This window comes from Choloepus didactylus, chromosome 18 (genome assembly GCF_015220235.1).
Source record: "Choloepus didactylus isolate mChoDid1 chromosome 18, mChoDid1.pri, whole genome shotgun sequence".
Lineage (NCBI taxonomy): Eukaryota > Metazoa > Chordata > Mammalia > Pilosa > Megalonychidae > Choloepus > Choloepus didactylus.
In genome coordinates this window covers 32,210,582-32,222,613 of record NC_051324.1, presented here as the reverse complement: position 1 = coordinate 32,222,613, position 12,032 = coordinate 32,210,582, and the positions used below count along the sequence as shown (strand labels likewise).

General features: G+C 39.0%; 1 protein-coding gene across 10 annotated transcripts in view; it reads right to left on the bottom strand.

Moving 5' to 3' along the window:
- SYNRG (synergin gamma) overlaps nucleotides 1-12,032 on the bottom strand; it is a 128,516-nt gene that overhangs the window by 40,582 nt on the left and 75,902 nt on the right. For 6 of the 10 annotated variants that reach the window (XM_037810270.1, XM_037810272.1, XM_037810275.1 and 3 more), the window contains 5 exons: nucleotides 8,202-8,795; nucleotides 6,952-7,115; nucleotides 6,125-6,178; nucleotides 5,537-5,633; nucleotides 244-392 (listed from right to left, as the gene is read on the bottom strand). In XM_037810270.1, the coding sequence (XP_037666198.1) occupies nucleotides 244-392; nucleotides 5,537-5,633; nucleotides 6,125-6,178; nucleotides 6,952-7,115; nucleotides 8,202-8,795 (1,058 nt within the window). The remainder of the gene's footprint in view (nucleotides 1-243; nucleotides 393-5,536; nucleotides 5,634-6,124; nucleotides 6,179-6,951; nucleotides 7,116-8,201; nucleotides 8,796-12,032) is intronic. The other 4 variants (XM_037810279.1, XM_037810273.1, XM_037810278.1 and 1 more) reach the window with 2 other exon arrangements.

Below are 12,032 nucleotides of genomic sequence, written 5' to 3'. Positions count from 1 at the left end.
AGGATGTATACAAGTGAGTGTTTTCCTATACCATTTTTTAGGTACAATGGCCCTTGGAGCTATCCAGAAGCCAACCTGGCACAAAGGTCATCTCCCTCCATTAACATAACATGGTCTAGTAGGCACCTTCATCCTCCAGTAGGTGCTATTGTGGGAATATAGAACTTTACTAAGCTGTAAATCTGCTTTACAACTTAGCTTTCTGGAAAGGAAAGCGACTGCTGAATTGTCTAATGGGCTTACCGTGAGTGTGGCCAATGACATGAAGCTGATCAAGTTATTCCATACTTTATCAATGTCCTTCAGCAACTGCTGGAGTTTCTCACTGCACACTGCAGTGGCCTTTATCCCCAGCTCCACACGTTTGGTTACCCTGTATACCTCAACAACACCTGAGGGTGAGACAGTAGCATTAGGAATTGAAAGTAAAGAGGCAAAGATGCACAAAACAAGGCAGCATTATTATTTGCTGATATCTTTGTTGGAATTAAGACATATAACTAGAAAGAGGTGAACTTAATATTGCTTTGGACCAACCCACCCCTCAGTGCTGCAGTACAGCTTACTGGCAAGAACACAGACTCTTCTAGAGCTACACTGCTTGGGTTCAAATCCCAGCTCTGCCACTTAGTAGCTATATAATCTGGAGCAAGTCACCTAATTTCTCTGTGCCTCAGCTTTCTCATATGTAAATTAGGATAATAATTGTACTGTATCTCCTCAAAGAGTTGTTGAAAGGATTAGATAAGTTAATTTACATAATTGCTTGGTACACCAGAGAACAGTAAACATTACACAAAAACTAGCTATTATTTTTCTGGCTTCTTTTTGAGTCTATCTGTTTGAATTTGGGAAATCTCATTAAAAGTAGATGAAAATGGGAATATTAAAAGTTCAGTAAAGGAGAGTGATGTCATCAACATGGCAACATAAACAGCTATTGAAAACTCCTCTCCAGAGATTCAATGAAAAAAAGGACAATTCCGAATTGTCTGAAACTCTGGAGGTGGTTATAGACTGGTGAAGTGCCCTGCAGATGCCGAATTGAGGAAAGAGAAGAAATATCAAGTAGGAATCTTCCATCCCAGATCAGCCGGCCCTCTTCCCTCCCCTTCACTCCATCTCCATGCAGGAGAAGGCACAGAATCAGCAGACAGGAACCCTCCCACCAGGGACACAGATTTTAAAATCTCTTACAGCAGTGAAAAATACTCCCACTGTTTGAAGACCCAGGGGACAGGGGAGGACATTTGAAGGCCCAGGTCAGTGAGGGACAAAGAGACTGAGAAAACGTGGACAGAGACTGCATTTCCAGCACTACGTCTGAAAGCCCTTCCCCCAACCTTGAGGGAAGCAGCAGCCGGTGGTCGTTTCCTTGCCTTTGGGATGGCTGGAGAACTGGATCAGCTGGGGAAATACTCTGCCAGAGGTCTAAACCCACATAGAGCCAGATTTTGGCTGGCAAAGTGAGGGTATAGGAATCCTGCAGTTTCAACTCACCTGTATGCACCCTATGCTCAAGGCAAAGCAGCCTCTGAGGATGACTAAGTTACTGAACAGTGCCATCTGCTGGACAGTCTGGAAAGTGCAAGGGAAACAAAGCACCACTGGAACCCAGCAGATCTATATTACCACACAGTGAACTTGCTGCGGTGCCCAGTGCCTACCTCCCAACCCTGTGGCAGGCCATGATGGGTGACTGATTTTGGGAGAAGACTGGGGGGAAGAGCTCATCTGACAACTGGCCAGTGAGAGAAACAAAGAAATAAACAGATCAAAGAAAACCAACAATAAAACCCAAGGCAAAATAGAGAAAACAACCTCCAGAATAAACTAACCAAGAAAATCAGATGTCTAGACAGCAAAAAATCATGAGTCACATCAGGAAACACGAAGCTATGGCCCAATCAAAGGAACAAACTAACACCTCAATTGAGATTCAAGAGGTGAAACAACTAAAGATGTTCAAACAAATCTTCTAAATCAAATCAATGAGTTGAAAGAAAATGTGACAAAAGGGATGAAGGATATAAAGAAGACATTAGGTGATCAAAAGGAAGAATTTGTAAGCTTGAAAAAACAAATGGCAGAACTTACGAGAATGAAAGGCACAAAACAAGAGATGTAAAACACAATGGAGACATACAACAGCAGACTTGGAGAGGCAGAAGAAAGGATTTCTGAACGAGAGGACAGAACATCTGAAATCCTACACACAAAAGAACAGATAGGGAAAACAATGGAAAAACATGAGCAGGGGCTCAGGGAACTGAAGGACAACATGAAGCACACGAATATACACGTTACAGGTGTCCTAGAAGGAAAAGAGAAGGGAAAGGGGGCAGAAAGAATGATAGAGGAAATAATCAATGAAAATTTCCCAACTATTATGAAAGAAATAAAATTACAGGTCCAAGGAGCATAGTGTACCCCAAACAGAACTGATCCAAATAGACCCAATCCAAGACACTTACTACTCAGATTGGCAAAAGTCAAAGACAGAGAATTCTGAAAGCAGCAAGAGAAAAGCAATCCATCACATGCAAGGAAAGCTCAATAAGACTAAATGCAGATTTTTCAGTAGAAACTATGGAGGCGAGAAGGCAGTGGTATGACATATTCAAGATACTGAAAGAGAAAAAGTGCTAATCAAGAATCCTATATCTGGCAAAACTGTCTTTCAAAAATGAGGGAGAGTTTAATGTATTTACAGATAAACAGATGCTGAAAGATTTCATGAACAGGAGGCCTCCTTTATGAGAAATACTAAAGGGAGTGCTACAGACAGATAGGAAAAGACAGGAGAGAGAGGTTTGGAGGAGTTTATAAATGAAGACACTATGAGATAGAAAGAAGGTAAAGATCAGGCATTTGATGCTGAAGGAGTACAGAATGTTCTACAAGATTGACTGTATAGAGCCAGAAATGGATGGCACAATACTGGGTGATAGTAGCACAATATTGTAAGTACACTGAACAAAGATGACTGAGTACGGTTGAAAAAGACAATAGTGATGGTGTTTTAAAACCTCAACCTCTGTGTGAGACCAAAGGAAGAGATGTTTATTAGGTGTAAAAATCTATATTTTTGGTAACACATTATATACTTTAACTTGTATAGTCAGTTTATTCAAATACCACAGTTAACGTGGAATGTTGAATAGGGATTGAAATCTGCTTGGTTTGTATAGGTTAGTGTGAAACCCCGATACATCCCAGAATAATTTGGGCAGAGAATAAAAATGTATTTGCAAAGCCCCCTTGAGGGGCTGGGGGAATATGTGGAAATATTAAAGTTCCCTACTTGGGGAAGTACTGATATTCTCACAAGCATTGGGAACTACCAATTTAGAAGCCCAAGCTCTCAATCTTGGGGCTTACCCTCATGAAGTTTGTTACTGCAAGGGAGAAGCTAAGCCTACGTAAAATTGTGCCTGAGATTCACCACCAGAGATCCTCTTTTGTTGCTCAGATGTGGCCTCTCTCTCTCTCTAAGTCCACTCTACAGGTAAACTCACTGCCCTTCCCCTAAGTGGGACATGACACCCAGGGGTGTAAATCTCCCTGGTAACGTGGGATACGACTTGCAGGGATGAGCTTGGTCCTGGCATCATGGGATTGAAAAGCCTCCTTGGACCAAAAGGGGGAAGAGAAATTAAACAAAATAAAGTTTCAGTGGCCGAGAGATCTCAAATAAAGTTGAGAGGTCATTCTGGAGGTTATTCTTATGCATTATATAGATATCACTTTTTAGTTTTTAGTGTATTGGAATAGCTGGAGGGAAATACCGGAAACTGCTAAACTGCAATCCAGCAGCCTTGATTCTTGAAGATGATTGTATAACTAGCTTACACACTGACCGTGTGACTGAAAACCTTGTGATCCCACTCCCTTCATCCAGTGTATGGACAAATGAGTAGAAAAATGAGGACAAAAAGTAAATGAATTATAGAGAAGGAAGGGGTGTATGGGATGTTTTGTGTGCTCTTTTTTACTTTAATTTTTATTATTTTTTTGTGTGGTAATGAAAATATTCAAAAATTAACTGTGATGATGAATGCACAATTATTTAATGGTACTTTGAACAACTGATTGTACACCATGAATGACTGTATGGTTTGTGAATGTATCTCAATAAAACTGAATTTTTAAATAAAAAAGTCTTCTATAAAGGAAAAAAAAAAAGTTCAGGAAAGCCTAAAGGTCAATATTATCACAAAGTAATTAAATATCCCATCCCTCTAAACCCCCAAAGATTTACAAACTCTGGCTTCAGACAGCTTTTCTACACTTGACAGGACACAGAATGGTTCTTTTCCTGTGGTCCTGAATTGTAGCTGAACTCTTCAAGCAAGGATGACAGGTGCCAAATACATCCACATCCTAAAGACAGTTGCCAGACACACCCCTACCCATCCACAGCCCCTTACTCCAGCCTCTATAAAAGAAGACTGGAAGAATTTCAGGGGGTCTTCGGAGTGGTATGTCATCAGTCTTGGGCCTAGGGCTTTTCCTCTTCCTTCCCCAGGGTAGAGGCAGGGGTTGCTGCCCACCCTAAGCCAAGTGAGGGGGCTTCTAAAACAATTATCCATAGAGATCAAGAAACCTACTGGAAGGGAAGACTAGGCACCCCATTTCCTGGTGGACATCTGCTTATGCAGTAGAATTGTGCCTGTTAGAGCAGGAAAAGCAGAACCAGAGTGAGGTGGCAGGAGTAAAAGAGACACCTCATCCTTTCGCTACTGATCCATTCTGCAACTATTTCTGAGTCCCCACTATGTGCCGGGCATCACATTCTGGGTTCTGGGAACACAGCAGTGAACAAAACAGACCCAAATCCCTGTATTCTTAGAGCATTATTCTAGTGGAGGGAGACAGACAATAAATAAGAATAGGTGAACTATATAAAATATTAAAGTTGGTAACAGAAAATCCATCAAGGAAGATGACAAGGGCTGGGGAGAGGGGATACAGTTTTGAGAAAAAAAGAGCTAGGGAAGGCTTTGCTTTGAAGCTGATATTTGAGTAAAGATCTGAAAAAGATTAGAGTCCCATGTATGTGGCTCTGACAATGGCCCAAGCCCAAGCTTGGGAAGGGGAGGAACTCTGAATTAGAGATTGAGGTTTTAAGTTACATTGGGATGCTTAATAATTGAACGTGGCCAGGAAGATAAGGAATCTGTCATTACGGGTTGGAAAGGAAGACTTCAGATCATAAGGCACTGATCGGAGACAAAAATGATTAAAATTTTATGCCTCACATAGTTCAGACTCTTTGATAAAACCAGTAACACTGATGTAATTTTACACTGTTGCTATTATGTGTATAATAAGGACCAGGAAACTAAGTCATAAAGACCTTAAGTCAAACAGTTGTTACTGCCTATGACAAGTATCCTATCTGCAAATGCAGATGATACTAAGTAAGGTCATATATAGCTTGAGAGATTTAGATTAAAATACTTAACATAAGGGACAACTGAAAATAATGAAAAGTGCCATGATTTTTGAATAAATAAAATATAAAAGAACTTACCCAATAAATATTCCATGCCTTGAGTTGACTGAATTACTTCTGTGCAAACAGAACTACTACTGATTCCATTTAAGGTATCATTTGCCTTCTTAATGACCTACAAAAAATGAAATCACATCCCTTATATAACTGAGAAAAGTCACTGCAAATCAATTTACTATTAGTAGAAAACCCAACCAAAAAAGCCAGGAGGTATGAAAAAGTATGACTGATTGATGTTTGTATGCGACTACACTGAAACAAATATGAGAATTTAATTTTAACCCTGAAGAAACAATCATCCCTTTCTTTGGAAGGGAAAAGACAGAGATTTCTCAGTTTAAATATTATTTTAATTTAGGCACTTTATTATCTCTTAAACCCAGTGGCAAATGAAGGGACAACTGGCAAATGGGCCTGGCTATTATATACGTGAAAGAAGCATCACTTAAGATGTATGACTTTCCATAGAATTTGACTTTACACAGGCCATCAATGTGGGACTCCTCTTAAGTTTGCCTCTGTCCTTTCAAATGAACCTAGGAGAAAGGAGAATGGCACAAGAGAGCATTGGCACACGTGTGAACACCACACAAGTGACATACTCACATCTAGGGCACTCCCCAGGCATCTCTGCCACTCATAGGCATATCTCTCATTCTCCTGTGAATTTTATAAGAAGAACTCTGTTAAAAGCGCAGGCATGAAATCCTCTATTTATAGTTTCTATCAATCCAAAGAGCATGGGAAGACTTCTTGTTCTAATAAAGTCACACTAGTTCAAGCACACTTTATCTTTTTGAACCCACTAATGATTAAATTATTTAAAAATGTAACTGCAGGACACATGACCTGTGACTCTGAGGCAAATGTTTACAGCAGTCTCTCTGTAAATGTGCCTCATTAGTTCCAGTTAACAGGAGACACCTTTCTTCAAAGGTACTGATCATGTAGGTGTCGAGCACAAGAGCCAATATCTAGCCGTCAGCCTTCCACACCACAGCTATGATGCCATGATAAGGAGCTGGGGATGGTAGAGAGTTAAGGGCATTGGCTGCAGCAGGTAGCCAGTGTGGGACCAAGACGCTGCAAACGTAAATAACAGGATCCAGAACATTCTTCCTCTCTCCACTAACATTCGCTAAAATTAAAAAGGTAAAGTATAAATTCTCAAAAAGAATACCTCAACCCTTTCCTCCTTGCAAAGTCTCATGAATAATTTCAATTTTAAGGTCACTAACTATTTTCAGTGGCTGCCACATCTGGAAAGTATTTCCATCCAAGGCTAATATCACCAATCTCTCTTTTTATATTTTGTGCTTTAGGACTTTCTGTCCCTCACTCCCCAGGGGAAAGCTGAAAATATTTTTTCTTGAGGCCTTCAATCCTCAGCTGGCCTTCTGCCTGACCCCCCTGTGGAAAGCTACCCTGCTTACTTCCACCTCTCCTGTCAGATCTTTGTACTTGTCACGGATGACAGGCAGAGCAGGCTTCTCACTCAGAGTGTTGGAACGGTCTCTGAAAGGGTGCTCCAAAGCCGGAGAAGGAGAAGAATGGCTTATTTCTTTATCACCAAGGCTCAAACTCCTCTTGTGAGATCCTGGGAGAAGTGAACAGTACAGACAAAGGTTTTGATTACTCAGCTTAGTTCAAGGAGAGGCTCTTCCCTACTAACATAACTTCTTCACAGGGAATTCAGAAACAATCCTCATTCATTTTGCCTGGGAAGCTACATGGTGAATCCTTAATCATTCTCTCGCTTGGTGATCCTGCCTTTAACTTTGTCTCTTACTATCCTTAGTTCTACCACGATTATTCCCTAAACCTAAGTGCAGAATCACTGGAGTTTGAGGACAAAAGTGCCTTTCTAGATATCAATGCGTAAGATTTGTGTTGCTTTTTCAGTTATTACTTATGGGCTCCTACATACCCTCTCAATCTAACTGTGATCAATGATCCCTTCTATCAAGTTGGGAGTAAAGCAGAAGAGGCAAACTCAAATGCCTACAGAGACCAGGCAAGGGAAGAAAATAAGTCAAGCAGGTCTGTTGGAGATAAGGGGTTATGGCAAATAGGGGAGAGCACGCCCCATCTAAAGGGGGCACTGCTACTCAGCTGCAGCTGATTGTCAAGAGGTGGGAGGGCAGGCCCAGTGCTGGCAGACATTGTAACTTTTCAAGGAAAGCAAGGAATCTTGATTGTGAAAACTCATGATTTTTAAATTATTAGCAATTATTTCAAACTTTAATAAAACTTCTGTGTGGGTTAAATCAAAACAGGTCACCAGGTTGGATCCAGATCCAGGCCCACCACCTGGCAACCTCTGGATTAAAAGATACAGGCTGGACATAGCCAGTGAACAAGTGCCGAGCTAACTTGCCCACAAGTGGATCAGATAGTTCCTGTGGCTCTGTTAACACAGCACACCTCTAACCAAACAAGCTGACGACCTGAAGTGCTATGCTTGTTTTCAGTCTAAAAAGCAGTTATTTGAAGGATGCTGACTTGACTTCAGTTCAGTCTCAGGGAAAACTCTTTTACAGTTCTCTTTAATAGATCCTGATCTCAAAGCCTGGAAAACCTATTATGTGCCAAATCAGGGACCAAGTATTTATTTTTAAGAAAGAACATTCAACATCTCAGTGGAAGAAACCACGGAAGTAAAATCTAGGTTGAAGCCACTCACCTTGAACAGAAAGGTCAAAGGTTGCCAGCTCACTTTTGATCATTTCTTCACTGGATTTCATTTTGCTTTGTGAATTGGCCAGTAAAAAGTCAAATTTGCTGATTTTGGGTTTTTCACTTTGAAACTCTCCAAAGTCATCTGAGCATTCTTTTGGGGTTTCATGAGAAGTACTACTGGAAGCTGGGCTTGGACATGCAGCCTCTTGGCTCCATTCAGTTGTAGGCAGGTTCTTTCTTGTGAAATCTTTGTAGTCCCCGCTTTCATAGTCCTTTTGCTCAGTGGTCTGAGAAATCACATCTTTAAAATTGGCAAAAGCTGGAAAGGTAGCCTCTGGAAGAGCATCTTCGCTTGTGAAGGTTGTTACTTTGCAGAGAGATGTCATGGTGATGTTTTCAGAACTGCCAAACGAAGTCTCTTTCTTTTGAAGAACTGAGGCAGCTGAGGAGGATCCGCTTCCTGCTGAGAGGACAAATGGAGAGAGTTTTCTGCCCTGAGATGCATCATCCCTCTCTGACCAGTCATAGCTTGTAAGTGTGCTCACTGCAAAATTGCTACCATAAGTTCCAAAAGCAGCATATTTTAAGTCCTCTATATCTGAAAGGGAAATAAGACCCCACAATTAGAGACAAGCTCATGATTTAGGCAAAATGCCCTAAACTCTGCAGAAACAAAGTGTCTAGCATATTTGATTAGTTTTATGCTATGTTAGAGTTAACTAAATTTAGAGCTTGTACTAAAATTAAAGTAGTTGGGCTGTAAAAATTGATCTTAAAAAACCCACATTAGCCTTGAGTTGGCATTTATTTTTAGTTATGAAGAACCATTTTAGATATAAACTTTACTAGAAAAGTAGGTTCGTCTATCAATGTATATTCTGTTTGATATAACATTAGGGTCATTTAATAAATTGTCTGTTTACTTATACTTTAAAATGTACTTACATATTCCCTGCCTAAAATATGTCTCCTTTCATCCTTTGTTGCAAAATATTCCTTAAAACATGTTCATATAAAGTTATGTACATGACAAACATTAAAAATTTATAATTTCTCAAAACTAAAATGGAAATAATATTACCTAACTTAATAATTATTAGGAATTTCTGTCTCAGCCAAAGACATATATGAGGTTTTAATCAAGCAATTACTTACCTAATTGTTATTTTGGTCAATTTGGACGTCATTTTGCTGTGATGAATTTGAGGAAAGAAAAATCAATCTAATCTACTTTAGCTCCTAAAAAATAGAATCAAAGGCCTAGGTCCTATGAGGCTCCTGTTTCTCATTCAACTAGATGTCCTGCTCCCCATTTAAAGAAAAAAAAAAAGGCAAGAAGGAAAAAGAAAGAAACCCAGGGGCAGAAGACTCATTTTACCAAGCATTCTTAATATATGTTTAAATAATTTGAGAGGCAGTATAAAACAGCAGAAAGAACGTAGGTGTTTGACTTAGAGACCTGGGTTCAACTTCCAGCTCTGCTACCTACTACTTGTATAACATAAAGCAGATTATTTAACATTTCAGAGCCTCGGTTTAGGAGACAATGACAACTACCTGGAAGGGCTGTGCTGTGATGGTGAAATGTGATAACATAAAGGACCAGGCTCAGTGCCTGGTGAACAATATACAGTAGCTATAATTGTAGTTGCCGCCAATTTCAATTAGCTACTTAGTTGCTGCTTAGGGCCTAAAATGCCATTATTTCAAAGTGAAAATGAAAAGTAAACTCATCACTTTAGGGGTAGTACTGAGGAAAAAGCCTCAGATCCATTTTCTATAAACAAAAATGGCTGAGGCTAAATCAGGCTGGTGTGGAGAAGCTACTTTTTAGCAGTGCTGTCCAGTCCGTCTGGCTAGTCTGGGTTAAGATTCTGTTAGACTTTGACCAGCAATGGGTTTCATTTTAGTCACTGTACAGGAGGCAAGATCAACTCCAAGAATCTTCCTCTGCCAACGACATACATGATTTACAAGGAAAAGGCTCAAACATTTTGTGACCTACATTTTCATGAAATAGTCAATACGGTGAACCAAAGACACTGGGGCCATTTTTATGTATCTTTCACAGTAGCACCACATAATTTATGAGAGATAAGGGACTCCTGACATTGCCATAGCTCCTCTAACAGTATACCCTAAATCTCCCCCTTTCTAAACCTTGGTAGGAAAAGGGTACTAAATTAATAATAAAAACAGAAAACCCGACATGTGTGAAGAAGGCCAGTCACTGAAAATCAAATATCTTTCACCAACAATGTTATATTTTCATATTCTGTAGTGCAAATGGAACCCTTCAAATTTGGCTTATTTAAAAGGATGGAGAAAAAAAAAAGATTCAGGTGAAAATTTTTAGATTAGAAGGGATGAACCAAACTCTTAAGCAACAGGCTTTTTTAGTCCCTGGCTGTAGTGTTTTTTTTCCCCACTATTTCAAGGGATCACAAGGGGCCCTGGCTCAAAAGAGGTGAAATTCAGTCAGGAGGCAAATGCAGTTAAACACAAGACTAAGTCTGTCAAAGGGAACATTCAGAAGAATGTTTCACAATATGGATATTTTTATTATTAGACCCTATCAGAAAGCTGTTTGGGGAAGCTATATTAGGAACTGCTTTCAGAATCTCATTTATTAAAAGGGTAGCAATTTTTCTACAGACCAAAGATAAATTTATTGAATAGTTAGCTCCAGTTCAAACATTGCAAGCAAGTTGCTATGGAAATAAAAAGACCCTTCTGTGCAATTATGCAGCAAGAGTTTAAGAAACCAGAAATGATTGTAGTATAACAAGGTAAAGGCATTATAAGTCAACAAGGGATTAACTTAGCTAAAGAGCTTTCAAACATTTTTATAACTGTACAGATCTTCAATAAATCTTGTATTTATTTCAAATGATATGCATAACATTTTGCCTTTTGGGTCAAACCATAGAAATGACCAAATAAACGACTTAAGACTCAAGAATAAATGAAATACCTGATATTTAAAAAAAAGAGTAAATATACAAGATTTACTAAAAATCAAGACTTAAGGTTGATTTTTAAAATTTTCCTTTTGCTTATTTATTGGCAACTAGTGTGAAAAAATAATTTGCTAAATAAACTGCAATTAATTTGAACACATAAGCAATATTTAAAAACTGACATTCCATAAGGAATATAAGACCTACCTCTATTGCCCTAAACCTTACTATTCAAAATCAATATAAAAATTGAGTAGTATTTTTGGCATGGAAATTCTGTAAACCATTTTCTAAAAATAGTGTGGTAAAACAGGTCACTGAGGTTAAGTTAACCCAAGAAAATCCCTCATTTCCTGTATTAACCATTCTACATTTTCTAACCAGTCAAATTATATATATTATTATATAACGTTCTTAAAAATATTAAAGCTTTTACAAGACCTACAACAGAAGTGATGGAGGTCTTGTCTGGAAAAATAATACGGAATAACCCAAGTTTTATTTTGTAATAGATGGTTTACTACAGATAGGTTTTCAATTTGATAGCTGAATTCTGAAAATTGCAAGAGAAAAAGGAAAAAGAAAAGAGAATGGATTCCATAAAATGAACTGGGAATGACTATTGTATTTCCAATTCCATTGGAGACCCTTGGACTGAGCTAGGTTGAACTGCAATTGCACACAGATAATACACCAAACAGTGTGCTTTTAATACATGTATTTATGTTTTCAACCAGGAACGTCCTATTACAAAAGCCAACAGAATGAACTATACAATCTGCTTTTCGTCATGGATCTCAAATCAAACATGGATTTCCTGTTAAAGCTGACAAGGAAACCCCATCGGTCTCTTCCCTAATCTCTATTCAAATACC